This window comes from Desmodus rotundus, chromosome 9, assembly GCF_022682495.2.
Source record: "Desmodus rotundus isolate HL8 chromosome 9, HLdesRot8A.1, whole genome shotgun sequence".
Classification (NCBI taxonomy): domain Eukaryota; kingdom Metazoa; phylum Chordata; class Mammalia; order Chiroptera; family Phyllostomidae; genus Desmodus; species Desmodus rotundus.
The window spans coordinates 95389803-95412558 of NC_071395.1; the positions used below are offsets into that span (position 1 = coordinate 95389803).

The 22756-nt window shown below is 45.2% G+C and overlaps 1 protein-coding gene and 1 non-coding gene across 3 annotated transcripts in view; both read left to right on the top strand.

The window, feature by feature from the left end:
- The first annotated feature begins 1926 nt into the window (after positions 1 to 1926).
- TEX14 (testis expressed 14, intercellular bridge forming factor) overlaps positions 1927 to 22756 on the top strand; it is a 55220-nt gene continuing 34390 nt past the window's right edge. Inside the window, exons 1-13 of one of the 2 annotated variants that reach the window (XM_053911834.1) lie at positions 1927 to 2073; positions 3063 to 3177; positions 4605 to 4770; positions 5578 to 5714; positions 7436 to 7517; positions 8477 to 8607; positions 9694 to 9807; positions 10856 to 10979; positions 12659 to 12837; positions 16119 to 16270; positions 17134 to 17324; positions 17753 to 17903; positions 20188 to 21113. In XM_053911834.1, the coding sequence (XP_053767809.1) occupies positions 2046 to 2073; positions 3063 to 3177; positions 4605 to 4770; positions 5578 to 5714; positions 7436 to 7517; positions 8477 to 8607; positions 9694 to 9807; positions 10856 to 10979; positions 12659 to 12837; positions 16119 to 16270; positions 17134 to 17324; positions 17753 to 17903; positions 20188 to 21113 (2496 nt within the window). In that variant the 5' untranslated portion in view covers positions 1927 to 2045. Of the gene's footprint in view, positions 2074 to 3062; positions 3178 to 4604; positions 4771 to 5577; positions 5715 to 7435; positions 7518 to 8476; positions 8608 to 9693; positions 9808 to 10855; positions 10980 to 12658; positions 12838 to 16118; positions 16271 to 17133; positions 17325 to 17752; positions 17904 to 20187; positions 21114 to 22756 lie in introns of those variants that run through there. The other variant, XM_045182538.2, reaches the window with a different exon arrangement.
- On the top strand, positions 2091 to 2304 carry LOC112316600 (small nucleolar RNA U3). Its single transcript, XR_002976006.2, has one exon. It is a non-coding gene; the product is annotated as a small nucleolar RNA U3 (small nucleolar RNA).

The following is a 22756-nucleotide window of genomic DNA, read 5'->3' on the forward strand; positions in this document are numbered from 1 at the left end:
TTGGGAGCAGTGGTTTTAAACCTATTTTTCTTCCCAGTCCACACCTGTATCCTCTCAAGAATTGTTACTGGGTGCCTCCCAAAGTGCTCCCTGGTCCCTAGAGAAGCCTTTGGAGGCCATGGTTGATTTAATATTTTTTAATTCATGACCCCAGGGATTAACTAGTCTGCTTCCCTTGACTGTGCTCCTTCCTGTCAAGAATTATGAATAGTCTGTGATTTTACAGATTACCCTGTTACAGGTTTATGGATGCAGGCAGAAGACATAAGATTCCTCCTTCAGAGTTGAATCATAGTTTTTTACTCATAGCAACAGTAGTAGCTAGAATATTAGCTAGCTACTACTAATTAGTAGCTACTACTAATGTTCTAATATTCTGGTGTTTTGTGTTCAGCAATTTTGATGTTTGTTCCTCAAACCCCAATTCTCAGAGTGATAAAAGAACTAGGTAATACTGCACACGTAGTGGGTTCCTTTGCAGTAGTACCCTGAGCTTAGGGAACCCAACCCAAGTCTTTTATAATGGACAGTATGCTCCTTGCTCCAAAGGGAGACATTATCTTTACTATACTACACAGTAAGCATGCTTGCACTTTGCTTTAAAGGGAATTCTGTATCTTCCAAAGTCTGGTCTTCAAAAAGAGAGTCTAGAACAAAGGGTGGTTACTGCCTCACTCCTATGATGCAGAAACACGAGTAATTCATGGAGAATTGTCTTCTCACACTGTTGCTGCTCTTCCTTACTCTTAGGCTGGCTTGGACAGATAAGTTTACCAGGTGCTGAGGATAAATTGGACAGTTCCTACCCTACAGGTTAGGGAGAAAATCTAGTAGGGGAAACAGACATGGGACCTTTAGAAAGGCCTATTTAGAGAGGTTTTATGTTTAGCCCAAGAGTTTGGAAGCTACAGGCTTTAAGCAGGGGAGTGATTTGTTAAAAAAAAAATCAAGTAAGTCTAAATATTTAATTAGCTTTATTAAGTGATTTATGAATTGGGCACTTGCCCATCACCAACTGGAAGGGTGCTCTGAGGGGCACAAAACAGAAGGTTTTTATAGGAAGCACAGTGGGGCAAAAGAGCTATTAGTGGAAAAAAAAGAAAGGATAATTTGGGGTCTGGGACGTGTTTTCTTAGTGAAAAGAGAGAGGGAGGTTTTCTTTAATCATTTAGATTGCCTACTGGGCGTCATCCCCCAAACTGAAAGGCCGTGGGTTGATTCCCGGTCAGCACCTGCCTGAGTTGCGTGCCGGTTAGGGGCATGCGAGGGGCAACCCATCGATGTTTCTCTCGTACATTGAAGATTTTATTTATTTTTTAGAGAGGGGGGAAGAAGCGAGGGAGAGAAACATCAATGTGTGGGTTGCCTCTCACGTGCCCCCAACTGGGAACCTAGCCCGCTACCCAGGCATGTGCCTAGACCAGGAATTGAACTGGCAACCCTTTGATTTGATTTGCAGGCTGGCACTCAACCACTGAGCCAGGGCTTGCTAGCCCCGCCCCCCGCCCCCATTTTATAGATGTATTGTCTTGGTTTAAAAACAATTCACAAATTTTCTGTACGTAAAAATCCCTTGATTTGGAAAAAAATCGAAAAGAACATTTATACATCTGATACTTTGATCACAGGACAGAATTTAAAAACAGGGGGCGCTTTGCAAATGTTCTAGGGTCTGGCTTTGGGTCGTCGGTTTCACCTTGCACTTACGTTTTTCTTAGGAAAGGTCTTCGTTTCCACTAATCGGTGTAAACTGAGGCCTGTCCTACCCGCCGGCGCACTTTGTAGTCGTCAGCGTTTACGTAAAGGACCGCAAACAGACGCTGCGGAACTGACACGAAAGCGGGGCGGGGTTGGAAATAACGAGAGTGGTTGGCTGTTTAGCAATCGTATGTTAATTAAACTAACAATTTGAACTGTCTTCTGAAATGCAAGAGTATTCAAAACGCTTTGTCGAGCTTTGTGAATGAAAAGATTTTTTGGAGAACACACGCCAATATATATTTGGATAAGATAGCACCGTTAGAAAAAATCACCGTCGATATAATATGTGTGGATTTTGTTCACTACGGAAAGGTAGGGGTGTTTCAGTTAAGACTATACTTTCAGGGATCATTTCTATAGTTCGTTACTAGAGAAGTTTCTCTGAACGTGTAGAGCACCCGAAACCACGAGGAGGAGGCGCAGTGTTCTCTCCTGAGCGTGAAGCCGGCTTTTGGTGTTGCTTTTGCAACTGCTAATAGCCATTGATGATCGTTCTTCTCTTCCTTTGGGAGAGTAAGAGGGAGAGAACGCAGTCTGAGTGGTTTCTTTTTTTTAGCTCCGGTTTCTAAAGCAAGACGTCTTTTTTGTTGTTGTGAGAGCTTCCGCGTTTACTTACCGCGACTTTTGTATTTTGACTTTTCTTTCAGTTAGTGTTATTGTAATTGTCGCGTAGTTTCTTTCTCTCAGTCGTCAAGGTTGCTGTTGGGTTAGTTCACGTTTTGGAGCTTAAGTGCTTAACAAAAACTGTTTGTACTTGGTTTAAGAGTTAGTGTGTAAGAGAGTGAAAAGAAGTAAAGTTAATTGTGAGGGTGGGTTTAAAATTGTTTATTGTTATTTAATTTTGTTCTTTTTAAAAATAGCTTTCACTTTTTTTCCCCTTTTTGGTTTGTAGACCAGTTCTCTACCCTTTTGAGCTACACAGGCCGGGACTTTTTGTTTTAATTGACAGAACTATAGCATTTGTGCCCGCGCGCATGCGTGTGTGTGTCTGTCTGTCTGTCTAAATTCATTTTCTCTCACCACCCCCATCCCTTATGCCCTCTGAAGATTAAAAACAATTTTATTTTTTACCATACTGGCTGTAAATAACATTTTTGTTGAAGGTACTTGTGGTTGCCTTCTAGTTAATCTATGCCTAATGAAAGCTTTCATTTTTCCTTTTTTAAAAAACAATTTGCAGTAGTAATGCATGAAAGTGCTGTATAAAGGAATTTTAACTTTTTTCCCTAATAATGAAATTTCCTAGTTTTATCACAGGAAATGTCCTGTTGTTTAGACTGACCTTGGTTTTTGCTTTGCAGGAATTTATGTTGACGCAATTAACTCCCTGGGCCAGACACCACTTTTCATTGCGGCATTATTAGGCCTTACAAAATTAGTTGATATTCTGGTGGATTATGGATCAGATCCAAATCAGTAAGTACAATTGCATCTCTATCTAGAAAATTAGTAGTGTGTGATACTAAGATGAGTTGGGGCATTTGGAAACTAATTTGACAAGATATTAAAAGAACTTTACTAATATATCAGTAACATACAATTGTATACATATCTTGAAACATACCTTTAACTACTAATAAAAGCAGTTTTACTAGGCCCTATGAAATAAGTAAAACTTATTAGTCATTCATTCATTCATTAGTTAGTGATGGTTTGCATGCTTCTACCCCAGGTTATAATTTGTATGATTCATTTAAGCAGTTTAGTAAGCCCCACAACCAAGTTTTTACCAATTAATATACTTGACATCACTTTATCTGGATGATTTTTGCCTAGTTCTTGCAGTTGTGGTTAAAGAATCTGTGATTAATAGTCTAAATGTCAGTATGCAACAGCAACATGATGTGATGAATCAACTTCACCAGTGAATATCCCTTTTCTTTGTGTAACACTTGTTTTTCCCAGGGCCTTCCCAGGCACTAACCTCTCTAGACCTTTACAGCCCCCTCCTCGACAGGGAGGGAACAGCATGTATTTTTACAGTTTACAGTGCACAGAACCAGAAATGGCTTTTGAGCACTTGATTTGGCCTGATTTTCACAGGAATGCCTGAATATGAACAATTGTAAAAGTCATATAGTAGCTTTCCCATATTACATAAGAAGGTACTGTTTAATGTACTTAAAAAACAAACTGTTGATGTCAGAAAGTTTTTTTTCTGTTTTTTAATTTTTTTTTCCTGTTATAAGAGTGCTTCCTTACTGGGAGAAAACTTGGAAGTTTGTTAAAGTAAAAAGAAAAAAAACCCAATCAGTATGCGAATTCCGTAATCCAGAGATAACACAAAGAAAATTTTGCTGTGTTTCCATCTAGAATTTCTCTAGACTAACATACACTGTACTGTCTCTGCTGTATTGTTTAATTTCAAGGTCAGAAATAAAGGGCTCACTCACCTAATATTTGCAGATAACAGACATTAGAGACATTGTCACAAGAGAGAAATGGTGTCTGGTTAGGCTGTGCTTCACCAGCCTGACCCCAGGATGCAACAAATATGGAGAAATTTTTTCAGGATAGCCAGTCTCAGAGGTTAGAGGGGTAAAGAACACTGATTTGGAACCACACCCACACATGGGTTTGACCCTCAACTTTGCCCTTTTGTTTTCTCACCTATACCTTGGGAAACCCCTACCTTGAAGGGTAGAGGTAAGGATGGAGAAAGCGGGTGTGCATAAAGCCCATGTCAGCACAGACCAGGGGCCTTCCAAATACTATGATTATAATCCTCATCACTAAAGGTCAGCTCTGTAGAAAAGGAGCCCCATGTCACCCATTGAATTCTCCTCCCCTCCTCTGTGGAAGGGAGGATTGTTGCCATTGACCCTCATTGTATCCCTCTCCAGCCGTTGCTTTGATGGAAGCACCCCTGTCCATGCAGCTGCATTTTCAGGCAATCAGTGTATCCTCAGTAAACTGTTGGAAGCAGGGGGTGACCTTCGACTACACGACGAAAAGGGTCAAAATCCACAGACCTGGGCCCTTACAGCAGGGAAGGAGCGCAGCACTGTGGTAAGGGTGGACGCACACTGCAGCCACACCGAAGGCAGAGCACTGGGCTGGGAGTCAGGAGCCTAGGGACCACAGGCTGGTCCTGGGGACAGCACAAAGCTTGCAGTGGTGTTGCCATTGGTACTGGACGCACAGGTCTGGGCTGTGCCCCACTTCCAGCTGTAGAACCAGTTGTAGAACCTTGTAGATCTCAGGCAAGTCCAGTAGTGAACCTTTTTGGTCATTGGTTGGGGGGTGGGGGGGTTGTAATTTTGTCTGATCCTTAATTAGCACTTAACACACATCAGACATTGTAATTAAATTAGTTAAATATTAACTCACTTTATGTTCACAACAACCCTCCCAATGAGGTAGATGGGGAAAGTGAGGCTCACTGGCATGAAGTAACTTTCCTGAGGCCACACACTGGCAGGTGTTATCTGGTCTAATGAGGACTGAATGACAAATGTAAAGCATGAATGGCGTGCACTGCACTGGGCACATGGAAGGAAGTGGGGGAAGGGAGCAGAGTTTTCTCTCCACTCTTCTCGCCCTCTGGTTCTCCTGCTCATTAGCTGTTGGGCCTTGGACAGATAATTTTACTCTCCCTGCCTCAGTTTCTTCATCTGTCAAAGCAGGGAATTGGAGGGAATTATCGCCAAATCATCTCCCTGAAAACGTTCCATACCTTTAGAAAATAACTTGGACCCCTACCTTTCCCGTCCTGGGGGTTCCCGGTTCCTCAGACTGTTCAACCTCTTCACAATCCCACTGAAAGGCCGGTGTCCATTCATTGTGCCAGCACTGAGCATCTCTGTGGTGTTGCAGATGGTGGAGTTCATGCAGCGCTGCGCCTCGCACATGCAGGCCGTCATCCAGGGCTTCTCCTGTGACCTCCTGAAAAAGATTGACTCCCCTCAGCGGCTCATCTGCAGCCTTCCCCGGTTTGGGGGCCTCATGCAGGGGTGAGTGCTACCTTGAGCAGAGTGGGATGATCTGTACTACCCCAGCCTCTCTCATGGGACCCCTGCAATGGGCCACATAGGTCCCTTCCAGAATCTGGCTCACCTATAGGGATCAGCTTAGAAGGAGAAGATGTGGCCACTGAAAAAGGAGAGCCAGGGGAGCACCTTTGGCCATGTCCCCCTTCCAGGAATGTCTAGGGCAGATGAGTTCTGGGCTCCAGCGAGAGCCACCCTGTGCTTATTAGCAGAGCAGGAACTTTTCAGGTCTGGGCAGCTTAGCAGAAAACCCTTACGCCCTCTGGGTGGCTGCTTTTTCTTTTCTTTTTTCCTTTTTTGACATCTTGAAGGCATGTTTCTTTATTACTAAGGTTGCAAAAGACTACAAATACTTAATTTACAGTTTCTCAGGTTATTTTTAAGCTGGTATGAGAGACTTGCCAATAGCTGGGTGGGCAGCTGCAGGAGGTGGGCCCCAGGCTGTTATTTTAAATTCTCAGGACTTTATTGACTTAGGGTTTGTGTTCAGAGAATTGTTTTCATTTTGATTTTCTCTAACGGCATCTCTGTATTCAGAGTGGCTAGACTTGTCACACTCTTGAAGGCTCCCCATCCTGTCCTTGCAGGCACATTGAGTCCTGGTTTTGCTCTGATGACCTGGATGCCGCTGGCTTCTCAGGCAAGATGAGTCAGAGATTCCCTTGAGGCCAGTTACGCCTAATTGCTCTCTCTGCTGCTACTCTTGCTGGTCTTGGTTCTTTAGCCAGAATCCAGAATGACGTGTTAAAAATGGACATTGAGTTGTGCTACTGTCTGATAAAAACCCTCTTAGGGTCTTTTCCATGACTATCAGGATAAACTCCCAAATTCCTCATCTGGCCTCTGTGCCCCTGCGTGGTCCAACTCCTCCCCACTCTCACACCTCCTGGCCTGCCAATGTTTGAATCTTGGCAGACTGAGTCCTTACTAACAGGTTCCAGGCCTAGTTCCTGCTACTGCTCTGTAACCCCAGGCCGGCAGGTTTCCCCTTTCTGGCTCCACTTTCCCCATCTCTAAAATAAGAAAGTTGGGCAAGATAAGCTTTATGATTCTTTCCAACTTTGACCATTTGTATTCATTATGTATTCCTGCATAATAAACCACCCTGCCCAAATTAGCAGTTTTAAACGACAGTAAACGTCTATATCTCACATAATTTCTGTTGGTCAGGACTCAGGGAATGGCTTAGCTGGGTGGTTCTAGCTCAGGGTTTCTTAGGAAGTTGCAGTAGAGATGTCAGCTGGGACTGAAATCATCTGCAGGCTTAACTGGGGCTGAAGGATTCAGTTTCAGGGTGGTGCATTCTCATGGCTGAGTGTTGGGCTTCCCCATCGGGCTGCTGGAGTGTCCTCATAATATGGCAGCTGGCCTCCTCCAGAGCAAGTCACCTTAGAGGGATCAGGGCAGAAGCCCCTGTGGATTTAGCCTTGGAAATCACACCACTCTGTCATTTCTGCAGTATCCTGTCAGGTTAACAGAGTAGCCCTATCCGACCTTGGAGGTGCTACACAAGGGCATGGCTGCCAGGAGATGAGAATCACAGGTGCCCTCTGAGAGGTTGGCTCCATGATAACAAGTCAAGTAGTAAAGACAAAACTCACTGCACATTCTGAAGACTTGGCTCATCATTGTTCTTCTGGACATGGGTGTTTAATCCTTTTTTTTTCTTTTTAAAATATTTTTAGAAGCCCTAATGGCTCTCCTAACCGGCCGCTTAAAGCTGGAGTCATTTCTGCCCAAAATATCTACAGCTTTGGCTTTGGGAAGGTAAGAGGTTGCCAGTGACAGCCAGTGTTTGCAGTACTAACTGGAGAGTCACCTGGCCCTGGTTCTGAACCTGTGTTCCTCAGCTTTGACCAGCTCGTCTTTCTTACCCTCTCCAAAGTGGTGGTGTTTCTTCTTCTTCTCCTCCTCCCTATTCCTCCTCCCCCCCTTCTTTTTCTTCTTCTCTTCTCCTTCTTCGTCTCTGCTTTTGCAGGACAAATATGTCTTACTGTTGCTGTCCTTATTGAAAAAAAGGTGAAAACCCTACAGAGATCCCTTGAATGACCTTGGACTAGATTTGGGGAGTTTGGAAAATGACCCTTTAATTCCCAATGAAGGCACCAGTCATGGTCTCCCTGTAGAGAGAGAGAGCTGTAATGACCCCTGGGGTTTTATTTGTGATGGGTCTTGTCCTCTCAAAGGTTTATGAGTGTTGTTGGAATGCCTTTAAGGAATTGAAATTTTAAATTCAGAAATGTTTTGAAGAAAAACAGTATCTTTTGGATTCTTGGTTCTGCCTATCAGAGAAAGAGACAGTTGGGAAATGTTGCTGGGTGGCTGGATGATGTTTGCCAACAGCCCAGCCCTCAGCCCTGAGTCTGTTGGTTGTGCCAAGGTAGCCTGGGGTGGGGATGGGGAGGAGGAATGTTTGCTTTGGCTGCATATGGGCTTAGGTTCTGTGGGGGCCACCAGAGGCACCTGAGCCCCTGCTCAATGCTTCAGGCAGGTGTCTGACCTCTTCCCACGAGTCCCAGTTTCCTTACTAGTAAAAGGGGAAGGATATTATAACTTTGCAGGGTTTCTAGAAAGATCAAAGATAGTATAAAGAATGGTGTCCCTAGAGGTTTTCAGCAAGTTGGTAAATAGCAGCCGTCATTATTTTTATCTGGCAAATAAGATTCTGGAGTTGTTTTACTTTTTCTCTTTTCTCCCCACAATTTGAAGCTCTGCTCTGCTTTCAGTTTTATCTCCCAGGGGGATCGCAGGTGGCCTATCTAGGATCTTTTCCAATAATTGGAGAAAAGGAAGTGATTCAAGCTGATGATGAGCCTACATTCTCTTTCTGCAGTGGCCCCTACATGGTCATGACCAAGTAAGCAGGAGCGGCCCACGGGAGTTCTGATTTAGTCCCCTGGGAGGTATGCGCATTGCGCGACTTCCTAACGTGTGGAGGGTTTCTAACCTAACACCGAGGACATGTTTCTAAATCAACGGTGTTCATCCTGTACGCCATTGATGTATTTGGCCGGATAGCCTTTGTTGGTGGTGGCTGTCCTGTGCATTGTATGATATTTAGGAGCATCCCTGGTCTCTACTCTGGATGCCAGCAGCAACCATCTTTGCCATCCCCCTCCGGTTGTGATTGTAAAGATCAGAATGTCTACAGACATTCCAGATGGCCCCTGTTGAGAACAGCTGCTCTGAAGGATTACTCATGACCCTGTTTTAACCTGTCTGCTTTCCAGAGAATTTGAGCAGCGCAGTTGTAACTTCTTGGCCCCTGATATAGGCCAGAGGGTATTGAGGTGCCCATTAGAAGCTGGAATGGTATTAGCTGCGGACCTCACCAACCAAATGCAGCAGAGGTGGCAGTAACAGGGTTTGCTATGACAAAATTCCCTGGGAGACATGACTTGCCTCCTGCAGGGTCAGGAGTTGTCCTGGCCAAGATATCCTGGCCTCCTCGAGCCTGGACACTTCCCTGCTTAGAAGAAACACCCTTCTAAAAAGGCCTCTGCTAGACTCCCAGGGCTCTCGGTTCCCTACAGTTACACTCCTGTTTTCCTGCCCAGGGCACTGATTTGTCACCAGGTTTCTTCTTCCTCTCTATCCCCTGCTGTGGCCCCTGCCCAAGTCATCACTGTCCGTCACGCAGGCTGGCCTCCCGTTGCTTTTCCATACCACCCCTTGCCCTACCATTTTCACACTGCTGGTACCATTGTCTTTCTAAAATACAAACCTGTTTGAGTTACTCATCCTTTCAATCTTTTAGTGACTTTCACCTGTACTAAGTTCCTTGAGGTGCTTTAGGACCTGGGGGTCGGGGGGAGGTGCAGAAGGGAGGAAGAGGGAAGACCCAACAGGTACTTTACAGGTTCTGTGTAAACACTTCTGTGGTCTCAGGCTGAAGAACTGGCAGCTCACCCCCTTCTGCTCAAACTCTCTCCTGCCCTTACAGCCTGGTGTGGAATGGGAGCAGGGTCACGGTGAAGGAGCTGAATCTCCCCACCCATCCACACTGCAGCAAGCTGAGGCTGGCTGACTTGTTAATTGCTGAGCAGGAGCACAGCAGGTGAGAAGGAAGCCCAAGGTCATTACATGTCCAGGCTTTTTACAGGCTCAGGTTCAGGGCTGTTCAGGGCTCCCTGGGGTGTGGAGACCAGCCCCCCTCCCTCAGCCTTTCCTGACTGTTGGTTGATTTGATTCCCAAGGGCTGCCAAGAAAACAAGAGGAACTAATGAAAAGCCTGAGGGGTGGGGATGGTGCTGGCGAGGAGGTCAGTTCTGTTGGCTGATTGACTCCCTATAACCCACATCTGTGATGGTCCAGCCTCCAGGCCCACTGGTTCTCCTGCAACAGACCCTGAGACCTGCCCTGTATTCAGGCTTGTGCCCATCAGGACAGCCTGTGTTGTCCTGACTTCACAGACGTGGCTGTGCATGAGATCCACATGTCTGAGGAACTGTGTGTCTGCCATTGAGGACCTACCTATGGGTTTCAGTACCTTAGAGTGCATGTGGCTCCAGGGTAAGTCCTTCAGGTCTTGCTGGGGCCAGAGCTTGATTTATAGTTCACTCTAGGCCTGCTGAGGCCTTGAATTGACCTTGGCTCATCAAACTCTTTCCTGAGGGTCACTCAACTCCTGCAGCAGGTGTGTCAGAGGCCAAACCCTCCTTTTGGGGAAGTCAGACTAAAAGGACCCAAGGAGGCTGGAAGGACTCATAGCTACAGCATGGACTTTGACATGAGACTGAGTGGTGTGTGTGTCCTTGGACAGGTTTCTGATATCTCCCTGACCTTGGTCTCCTCATCTCTAAAATGACTATAATAATGCATTTCTTGCAGGTGGTTGTTAGGATGGAGATGACGTATGCTAAGTGCCTAGTTCTTAGTGACATTGTCACTGATGACTCTAAGCCCTAAGGATCTTATCAGTGAGGCCACAGATTCCACCAGCCGAGACCCCTCCACCCCATTCACCCCATCCTGTTTTCTTAGAAAAACGTTGTATTGCAGTGGTACTTGTTTAGAATGTGTTCAAGGGACCTTGAAGAAAGGAAAGCACCCATTTTTCCATCATGTCCTTCTTTCGTGTGCCTCATCTGAAGTTTCTTTTGTAGCAAGCTGCGGCACCCCCACCTGCTTCAGCTGATGGCTGTGTGCCTGTCCCAGGACCTGGGGAAGACCCGCCTGGTGTATGAGCGCATCACCATTGGCACACTGTTTGGTGTCCTCCATGAACGAGTAAGTGGCTGTTTCCGTGGATTTTTCCATTGCTGCCCTCCCCTCTTCTCCTCCCTGCCCTCCTTCCCCTTGCCTGAGCAGGAGAGTTCCCATCTGTGCATGCATGGAAGATAAGTCTTTTCTTGTTGTTCCTATAGTTGTATGCCTCAACTATGTCATAGTTGTATGTTTTATTATTTTTATTTAATCTTTATTGTAATTTTTCCCATTATCTTTTAGTCCCCTATGCCTCCTTCCCCCCAGCAATCACCACACTGTCGTACATGACATGTACATGACCAAAAAGGAGCTTTCCTTTTTGCTCAACCCATCCGCCCCCTGACCCACCCACCACTAGCTGTCATCCTGCCCTCCCTCTGTGAGTTTGTCCCCATTTTCCTTGTTTGTTTGGTTTGTTCATTAGATTCCACATATGAGTGAAATCATATGATATTTGTTTTTCTCTGACTGGCTTATTTCACTTAGCATAATTTTCTCCAGGTCCATCCTTAATGTCACAAAGGATAAAATTTTCTTCTTTTTCATGGCCAAGTAGTATTCCATTGTATAAATATCCTGTAGTTGTTTTATCCACTCTATTAATGGACACTTGGGCTGCTTCCATATCTTGGAGATTGTAAATAATGCTGCAATGAACATAGGGGTGCTTAATGTTCTTTTGAATTAGTGTTGGACGATAAATTTAATTCTTTACTTCACGGTGGCTATAGAATGCACCATATAAGGTAAATTGGAACTACTGTGACTTTATTATTGTTAGTCTTGCTTCTGTATGAGACATCTAAGAGCTTAGCAGACCCAGAAGACACACAGATGCATGCATTTCTAGTTAATTAATCAAATAGCCCCTGGTCTTACTTCCCTGTATTTTCATTTGTGCCCTGCAGGACCTTGGCTATAGAGAGAGGCTTGTTTATATGCAAGCTTTTATCAGTCTATTTGGATTTCCTGGGGTCGGGGGTGGTGCATCTTCCCTGGACCACAGATTCCCTGACAAGTGTGCTTTGGGCTGAGATGTGGCTTCAGAGAGGTCCTGAAAAATGTGTTTTTTCCCCTCCGTGGTTTTGTTCTAAAGACCCTGGGCAGGAGTGAGAAGAGACCCTCCAGGAAGGGCCCCTCCCCCAAAGTGGCTAGCCATTCCTTCTGCCCGAGGACCTCCTGTTGGTGTCCTAGTTTCCCTTTCCTTTCCTTGGGTGAGGACATTATCTTGAAATGCCACTTCTCTGGGAGAGACCCATTATGACTTTAGTCATCTGGGTACATTGGTGTGAGTGATTTTCTGACTGGAGTCATCTGACTGGGGTAGTGGGTGGATTGGTCCTTCAAGCTTCCAAGTTCTCCCAGCAGCACAAGTTTGGCTGAGGGCTGAGGGGCAGGGCAGGTTCATTGCTGGTGGTGGTGAGCCCCTCCTGAATGCCCTTATCAGGCCTTGAGAACTTTCTCCTCATTTATCGTGGTACAAAACCACTGAGCTAAGGGAAAGGAGCCCATGTGTGGAGCCAGGGGGCCTGGATCAGTGGGACCTTAGGCCAGTCAGTTAGCCTTATAGAGCTCATCTGTAAAATTGGGACACTAGGTAGCAGTGAAGCTCAATTGAAAAGATTTTGGAAGCTACAAAGCATTCTACAGTGTCGGGGCCCAGTCCCTGTATTGCTGGCCTGTTTCTGTCTTGCTTCCAGCGGTCCCAGTTCCCCTTGCTGCATATGGAGATGATTGTGCACCTGCTGCTCCAGATCTCCGACGCCCTGAGATACCTGCATTCCCGGGGGTTTATCCACCGCTCCCTCAGCTCCTATGCCATCCACATGGTCTCCACAGGGGAAGCGAGGCTGGCCAATCTGGAGTACATGCTGGAAAGGTAGGTGCAGCCTTGATCATGATTTCCAAAACGGGTCTCCCTGGGGACCCGTTGCTGTAGAGAGAGATTCAATCTGTGATGGGCTCCTCTTGTTGGTGGGCTGAAATGTCCATCATCCATCAGTGGGGCAAGAGGTTTCCCAAATGCTCTGTCTGCCAAGGTTAGAGGGGCTTTGGGGAACTTACTTTAGATTTCATTTATTTATTTTTAGAGAGAGGGGAAGGGAGGGAGAAGAGAGGGAGAGAAACATCAATGCGTGGTTGCCTCTCACAGACCCCATACTGGGGACCTGGCCCACAACCCAGGCATGTGCCCTGACTGGGAATCAAACTGGCAACCCTTTAGTTCACAGGCCAGCACTCAATCCACTAAGCCACACAGCCAGGACTGGGGAACTTACTTCTGCTCAGGATATTCTCATTTTATTAAACATTTAACAAGCAGGAGCACAGGTTAGCCAATGTGTATAAATGCTTTAACTATCCACTGTGAAATTTTCAGTGGCTTAAGACAAACAAGGCGTGTTCCTCACTCACATTGTAGTCTAGTGTGTGTGTTCTGCGTTCCTCGCATCCATGACCTCGCCATCCCCCAGGCTGTAGTCCACCACTGTGTCGTCTGCATTACTTGTCAGTGAAGAAGAGAGAGCATGGTGGGGAATTCAGTGGGGTTTAGGGAGTAGGTTATTGCTCCTTGCTTTGCAGTGGCCACAGCCTGGTCGCCTTCTCAGTTGAAGGAAGGCTGGGAAATGTGCCATAGCTGTGCATTCTGGAAGGAGAGGAAGGAGATGGTGCTAAGCCTTATAGTTCTGGCCCCAAGTGGCATTAAGGGTGTTCCCTGCCTTCAAGGGTCTCAGTGCAATGAGGGAGGCAGTGACGAAAACAGTACCCTCCTTCAAGGGTTGGTGGATGGGCTTTGTTTCCTATTTGACAGGAGTCATAGTCCTCCTGAGAGCTGGGGGCTGGCCCCCATTTCTTGCCCATAGGCTCTAGGAGGCAGAGGATTTCCCCTGTACCTCCTTGCTGCTATTCACAGCTCTGAGCCTTTGGCCTCTGTTGGCTCTGTTCTGCTGTGAGGCCTCAGCTGCTGGGCAGACCCCTTGCTTAGACCTGCCTTAGACTTCTGCTTACTTTTGTCCCTACCCATCCACAATCACTGAGGCTCCCCCTACTCCCAGTCTCAGCAGGTCTTTGCTTCCCACATACATGTAATTTACTAGTCTCACTACTTGAAAAGCTCAACGGTAGAGATTTCTGTTTTATCCATTGCTGTATCTCAGACACCTAGAACAAGGCCTTCACGCAGGAGGCACTCAGTATATGTTTATCGAATGACTCACTTCCCCATTGTGGGTGCCTGTTGTGCCTCTGCCTGGAGAGGAGAGCCAGGGCCAGATTGTACTTGATCTTGTGGGTGTTTGTGAAGAGTTTAAACTTAATCCTAAGAACACTGGGATGCTATGCAAGGGTTTTTTTTTCCAGTAGGATGGTGTCATGGGTCATTTACAAGTTAAGAAGATCCCTCTCCCTCATGTATGTGCAAGGGCCACGATGGGGCAAGAGAGAGACAGGGAAAGGTCAGAGTGACTGGAGCAGCCACGTGGGAACTGGTGGAGAGGCCAGACCACTATCACCATTTGAGCTGCCCAGCCTCAGATGTGGTCCATTCTCAGTCCCAGGCAAAACCTTTCAGTTTTAAATATCATTGCCTACAAGACTAAGTCCAGACATTGCAGGGTATAGAAACCTTCCAGGGTGGGGCTCCGCCCACAGTGCCAGCCAACCTCGTCACTTCCCACTCCCTGCCTGGCCACTTCTCTGAAGCCACTTTCAGTCTATGCCATTTCATGGTGCTGCTCCCCACATCTGCAGTACTTAGAACTCACCTGTTTATACTTATTTTAAAAAGATTTTATTTATTTATTTTTAGAGGGGAAGGGAGGGAGAAAGAGAGGGAGAGAAACATCAATGTATGGTTGCCTCTCACATGCTCCCCCCCCCGTCCCCCCCCCCCCCCCCCCCGCACTGGGGAACCTGGCCCACAACCCAGGCATGTGCTCTGACTGGGAATCGAACCTGCGACCTTCCAGTTTGCAGGTCATTGCTCAATCCACTGAGCCACACCAGCCAGGGCTGAGTTGTTTTTCTTTTAAATAAATTTTTACTTATTGATCTTAGAGAGAGAGAGACATGCATTTGTTGTTCCACTTATGCATTCTTTGGTTGAATCTTGTATGTACCCTAATTGGGGTTTGAATCCACAACCTTGGCGTATCAGGATGATGCTCCAACCAACCAGAGCTACCCCCCCAAGGGAAAGTGGAGTTATTTAAGCAAATCTGTGAACCTTTGGGTGCATTCCCAAGAGGGCAGAGTTCAGAAAAGAAGCAACCACAGGGAGCTGGAGGAGTACCAGAAGTTTTGATAAAGCAGCTGGGGCTTTAGGAGAGTCTTGAAAGAGTCTTAGTCAAAAGTTAGCGTTGAGTCCTTGGTGTAAGTATAGAGAGTCAGTGATAATGTACCTGCCTGACCTCATGGAGCTGACTCTGGTGGAGGACAGATAATAAAAAATAACTAAATGAACAAGAAATTCAGATAGTAACTGCTCTAAACCAGAGGTGTCAAATTCATTTTCACCAGGGGCCACATCAGCCTCATGGTTGCCTTCAAAGGGCCGAAATGATTTTAGGACTGTATAAGTGTAACTACTCCTTAACAGTTAAGGAGTTGAAATTACATTTGGCCCTTTGAAGGCAACCATGAGGCTGATGTGGCCCCCCAGTGAAAATGAGTTTGACACCCCTGCTCTAAAGCCAATAAAACGGGGACTACTTTAAATTAGATAGTCTGGGAAGGCCTCTCTGAGGAAGTGATTTTCGAGCTCAAAATATACCTCTGTTACCAGAAGCAGCAGTCCCACTGGAATCTGTGGGCAGAGCATGCCAGGCAGAAGAAGCCACCAGTGCAAAGACCCAAAGTGGTGATATGCTTGGCATGTTGGAGAAACTGAAAGAGGGCGCTGAGTTGAGTGGAGTAAGTGAGCAGAAGAGCTGAGCCAGATTAGGTGGGAGGATGGGCAGGGCCCACTGGGTAGGAATGGGGAAGAATTGGAATTGCAGGTGTTGGAATAGCAGGCAGCTTGGGCTAGCTCAGGGTATAACTGAGTTTCTAGAAGCTCAAGGAGGTTGCTAGTTTTCAGAGATAAATGTTTTACAAACGTACTGTGTGGTGATCACAACAGTCCTTTAAGACGTGAGCCCTACCTTGTGTTTTGTTTTGTAGCCAGGACAGAGATGACCCCAGGGACCTGACTGGGGTGCCCCTCCCAGTCCAGCTGTACAACTGGGCTGCCCCGGAGGTGATTTTACAGAGGGCAGCCACAGTGAAGTCGGACATCTACAGCTTCTCCATGATCATACAGGAGATTTTGACAGGTAGATCAAAGAGCACATTGACTATGACCAAAGTCCCTATTCTTAGGTTGGAATCCCCGCCCCCAAGAGTTACTTAGTTTTATGATAATGCAGGACATAGGAAAAATAGATTTCTTCAAGGAAACCTCTTTCTGCTTATGGACAATATAAGATAATTTCCCAGAAATCTTTCTTTTTTAACCTGTTCTTTAAGACCCAGCAAAGCCCACCTGTCAGCCTGACAGTGATAATCTAAGCAAAGTTTTTAAACTGAATATAGGCATCTCTGCAGGGAGTCCCTGAAGAACTTGTAAATGAAGGGGGTAAACCAGGCTCCGAGAAGTCCCCTATGAAACCAAACACACCCAGGTCCCCTGTATGTATAAGCCGTGTTGCTTAAAGACATGGAAGCCCTTCCAAACTATACAGGACTCTAATGTGAAGGAAATGGTCACATACCTGAAGACAGGAGGAATTCTTCAGGAGAGTGACACAAACACACAAACGCGTGCGCGCATCATAAAACCACATCTACTGAGGGGGTGAGAATCAGCCCCCACTTAGCAGTGTTTACAGTCTCAGAGGCAAGACTACACCTTCCACTAGAGGGATGTATTGGGCAACCCAGCCTGACCCCATGAAATATTCCTGTGGTCCCCAGGTCTGTGAGTGGGAAGCCCATGTGTATATGACCCTGTGACTACCTTCTGTTTCTCCAGCACAGATTTTTCTGGTGAATGGGTGAAGTGGCTTTTCATTTGTGAGTAGGCTTCCCGGTAGTTTTTCTCCAGAAATTAATATTTAAAGGGGTTGAGTGACTTGACCAGGGGTACCCAGTTTCATCTGATTTCTTCATGTTACTCCTCCTTCTTTTTCCTTGACAGACAGCATACCCTGGGATGGCTTAGATGGCTCAATAATTAAAGAAGCCATAGTCTTGGGAAATTATTTAGAAGCTGATTTCAGGCTTCCAAAACCTTACTATGATATTGTTAAGTCAGGCCTCCAGGCCAAACAGAAAGACCGAACTATGAACCTTCAAGATATTCGGTATATCCTGAAGAATGACCTAAAGGTAAGCTCTGAAGCTGTAGGAGTTTATTTCTGCCTGCCCAGCTCAGGAAAGGGGGAGTTAGAGACCAGAAAGCAATTAGAGGTCAAGTTGTAAGAAGTTTTGGAAGTCCTTATTTCATTACACCCATTCTGTATTCCTGAGAGAAGCCTAAGTGCCTAATTTGGTGGCTGCAGCAAGGAATTGCTGAGGGAAACCAGGGAGGGTCAAGGCATAGTAGGGGCAACCTATAGGCACATAGCTGGATTCAATGGATGGCAGCTATTGTTATTACTTTGAAAATAATAACATGAATTAGCTAATTGGGAATACAGTCATTCTACCCCACAGGAGTAACAGGGAGTTTATCTGATACCTAGATCTGCTTCAGAAACACCAGTGACATTCAGATGAGTGTGAAAATGTTCTTACCGATGTGTCCCTTGTCACAGGATTTGATTGGAGCCCAGAGAAGTCAACCAACTGAGAGCCCCGTGGTGCAGAGATATGAACCCCATCCTGAGGTCAATGTCTATCTAGGACTGACTTCAGAACATCCAAAAGAGACCCCTGACTTGGAAATGAAAGAGCTAAAGGAAGCGGGTATGGCCTTAACCCATAGGTTGTGGTATGAATATGTTCTGAGAGTTACTAATATGCAACTAATCAGTTCCTCCAAACTGTACAAGTCACTTATACTGGGAAAAGATGGATGCCTTAGGGGGAAAAAAAATCCAGATCCTTGAAATTAAGTTAAAATTTTTGAGCTCCGTATACATTTTGGTTGGTTCTGGAACTAAGCAGTAGCAACCAGTTAATTTCCAGCATGATACCCTTAGGAATTTATCTAATTGCTTCACAGACAAAAATGGTGATATCTTCATTTAAAACTATTATTTAAAAAATTGAGACAGTGCAAACAATAAAATTATCATTTCAATTTTGCCATTTAGAAATAATCTGTTAAGATTTGGTATTTCTAACTTTTTCCTATAGACTTACTGCTTTTTAAAGATTTTATGTATTTTTATTTAGAGAGAGGATAAGGGAGGGAGAAAGAGAAGGAGAGAAACATCAGTGCGTGAAAGAAACATTGCCCAGGTGTGTGTCCTGACCAGGAATCAAACTAGAGACCTTTCGGTTTACAAGATGACCCCCAACCCACTGAGCCACACCATTCGGGGTACCTTACTGCTTTTTAGTACATTTTAGAACCTTAGAATTCAGAGCTGAAAAGGGCCTTGCAATCATCCTGACCAATGCCCTCACATTCCAGGTGAGAAAACTAAGGTGCAGAGAGGTCATGGCTCTCAGGATTCCAGAGCTTGTTACAGAGCTGGAACCCAAGCCAAGTGACCATTCTCTCTGATTCTCTTTGGACAGTGATAGAGGCCTCCAGAATGGCCTCTCAGGCTCCCATTGCTTTGGCTCCTCTGTCCTGTTCTCTGAGAACTGTTCATCATCACCTGGGGTGATGGCTAGTCAGTCCTGGAGTTGCTTATTGAGGTCTTGTTTCTCCCATGATGCAGTGGTGTCTCGGGCATTGTTTCCTTTTATCAGATGCTCACCAAGAGTGTAACTTTACTGGCATGAATATTGAAACTCTTCTGTATGTAAAGAAAGCTGTGAATTTAATCCTTAAGTATCAGGGGCTCATAATTTCCATTTCCTGACAGTATGTATTTTTAAAGCTGAATATTTAATATATTGGTAGGAATAGAAGGAATGCATTAAGGATTAGAATTTTATAATATACATTCAATATTTATGTAAGTGGTGTTACATTTTTTTCAAAGAAATTTCCCCTATTTCCCTGTCTTCGCTATATTCTTCAAAGTAATAAACAGTAATTACTACTTTTGTAGATAAACTGCTCTGTTGTGTTGGGCAGTAATTATAACTTTATGTGTCAAGTCATTATCATCTCCAGTAACTCCCTTTCGTTTCACTGCACAGTCTCACTACAGTGTTTCATAGTAAAAAGTACTCTACTCAAATTCAAAGGGCCTGAACAAAACTAGAAGCCCAAGGATGTGTAGGTACTGATTTAGTTAACAGTGTCTTCTGGCACCAACCCTCTATTTATTTATATTATTAAAACTGCAGTAACAAAAATGAAAGCTACTTTAATGAAAAAGGAACTCAGGAATGAGGTCATTAAATATAACTGAGTACACTTTAAATATGTATTTCCTGATTAGTGTCAGGTAAATATCTAAACTATCTCTCCTGAATTCTGTTCTGAGAGAACAAGGTCAGAGACAACTGCAAAGAAGGTGCTTCAGATTATCAGGTCCATTTTGAAAACAATGAGATCCTCTGGGATAGTCACTTTAGTCTTTCTTTTTATCAGAGATTTCTGTTGCTTTTTTGTTGGTAATCTGGGAATATCTGCACCCTTCTAGTCTCCTTTGCCTTTGACTTTATCATTGGATTCTTGTACAGCTTTTCTAGGCCACATATGATTAACAAAGGGGGAAATCAGAGGGTATATGTATAGCTCCAAGAACTTTTTGGACTCAGAGAAGAACTAGAATGACAGTCCCAGGTGTGAGCTCCTGGACTACAACCACAGAGCCCAAGGGAAATGTCCATTTGTGCATGTTTTAACCACACTATACCTTGAGCTTAGAACATTTCCCCCAGGGTTTGGTCCCTCCCAGATTTTCTATGTCAGCACTTGTCAAAATGGGAACTTCCTCCTAGGTTAGAAATCCCCGTTCCCTCTCTGTATTTCTGGTAGTCTTCCACACTTGGGAAGGGAGGGAGAAAATAGAAAGCTGCTTTCTGCATTCACATGTCACTCCAGCAACAGCACGTCTGCTTAGCTGCTGCGTATGACCATTTAATCATTTAATCATTTGTGTGTTACTGCTCTTTTCAACAGGCAGTCAGCTTCATTCACCAAGGAGTCACTGTTCTCCCAGCGAGAAAGCATCACCAGATCCTCAGGTCCCAGGTCCCAGTCTGATGACCAAGGAGACTCAGAACCAAGATGCTCCTTTTCCTGCCTGCTTTGTGGCAGAAGAGGACAGGAGCCCCAGCCCAGGTCAGTCAAGCCTCTGCAGCTTTGAAATCAATGAAATCTACTCAGGCTGCCTGAACATGGAAGGTGACACAGAGAAAGAGCCCCCAGGAGCAGGATCATCTCTTGAGGGAGGTAGCCCAAACCAGGCAGATGAGCTGAGGTCCCTGGAAGAGGAGTTGGAAAAGATGGTGAGTGAGGCGTGCTGTTTTTGTGACGAGGACGAGAGATCTTCGGAAACTGACACAGAGCTCTCCTTTGAGGACTGGGACTGGCAAAATGGCTCACTTAGTTCACCTAGCCTACCTGAGCCAGCTAGAGAAACCAAGGGCAACGTGAGCAACAGGTCCATGACCGAGGAGTACATCAGTAAGTGTGTGCTGAATTTAACCATTGCACAGGCAATAATGCGCCAGAATGACGATTTACTGGGGAAAATCGAGCAGAAATTCAATGAGTTTGAGATGATACAGAAGGAGCAGGAGGAGCGCATCTCTCTGTGGGCTTCTTCAAGAATGTTTCCTAACATCTGTGACTTGCCTATAGCCATGGGCCCCCCATCTTCCATTTATATTCCTCCTGTTTTGCAACTGCCAGGAGGCCAGTGGCTGGATGCTGGTGGCAATTGCCCGACCCTAGCAAGGTCTCCAAGAACAGTGAGAGACTTTAAAGGGGGACATTTTGACAAAAGGTCCAGGAACAGAAGTGGCTGTGGCTGGAACCATTTCACCGCTTTCCCTCAAGTCTCTGAAAAAAGCACTGGGGATCCATCAGAAAAGAGCCATCAGGTAAAGCTCAGAAGTGGGAAGTAGGGTGTCTGAACAGGGCCTGGAGCCGGTTTCAACATTGCTTCCAACCCATATGCAAGGACACTCATAAATACAGCCAACTCATAGCAAGGTCCTCTTAGCTGTGGGCAGGGTACTCTTAACTTTGGGAAATAAGGCCTCTAGGATGGAATTCCAAAGTGGTTACTCTTCATCTCCCATTCCAAAACCAACACACAGCTCATGTCCTTCTCTGTAAATTCCTTGCATCAGGTTGAACCATATGAAATTGCTATTTTATATGTAAAAATAATCAAGTATTGATAATTTTACATGGTTCAACTTACTAATTATGGTATCTTGGGCAGGTATTAATTCCATTCTAAATTGCTTGTTCATTCAGTCATTCACTCATTCAACAAACATTTATAGAGCCAGAGGCTATATAATAGGCCCTAGAATATGATGATGATTGAGCCACAACCTCTACCTGTGAGTAGCTCACACAGAGGGGAACAGAGAGACCTGCTGGTCAAAGAAGATGCCTGAAAGGAGGTGAGAAGACACCGTGGGAGCCGGCCTGGGAGGTTTAGCTTGAGGCTTAGAGAGGTTGTTGCAGAATGGCTCCTCAGTGAGTGAATGAAGGGCAGGGCATAGGTTTTATTCATCCTATGTCCTAACACCTAGCAAAGTGTCTTGCACATAGGAAGTACTTGATAAATGGTCATTGAGGGAGTGAGCAAATGAATGAATATAACAAAATCACACTTTGAGAGCTTGGCTGTCACTTGAATCATAGAATTTTAAAGCTGGATTGACCCCACCAAGCTCAATGACTTAAATGTCCCGAAGTCTAGGTGTTAGTAAGATGGGGGTGGAGCAGGAGAGGTTAGCTTCATTCGAAGGAGGATTTTATTATTGAAATTAATTAGAATTGCTGACCCATGGTGATAGAAAGCAGGCCAGTTCTTAGTGGGTTTTATTTTAAAATTATCCACCCCTACTATACCACCTTATTGCCTGCACAGGGCAGACAACTCCCCCAACCTCCGCCCCTTGCTCTGCTATTTCCAAAGCCCACAGCTGGCTAGGGACAGGTTTCCTGACTCCTAGCCCAGCGGTCTTCACTGTACCCTGCTGAATTTCAGTGAAGCATCAGTCCTCACTTAGAACGTATGGGAAAGTATTGGCAGTTGTTTTTATATAAAGACAAGATATAAGGAATTTACTTGGATTTTAATATTTCTGTTTCTGTTCAAAATTAGAGTTTGCTAGATAACTAAGAAAAGTTAACTTTTATTTTTGGTTATCTATTGCTGTGTAATTGAAAAAAACCTCCCAAATTTATTAAAATAATGGTTTATTATTTCTCACTATTCTGTGGGTCAGAAATACACAGGATTACATGGGTGATTCTTCCACCTCTGTGGCATGGGTTGGGGTTTCTTCCTCTACTGCATTCAGTTGGGTGTTGATCTGGGCAAAAAGTCTTCACTTCCGTGTGTGGGGCCTTGGGCTTCTCCACATGGCCTCTCTTTGCAACCTTGGCTTTTTGTCATTCACTAACTCGTCTCCCCCAAGCTCTTCTACAGCAAGGCAGCTGGCTTTGCAAGTGAAAGCTGAAGCTGCCGGGTTTCTTAAGCACTAGTCACAGCCCTTGGACA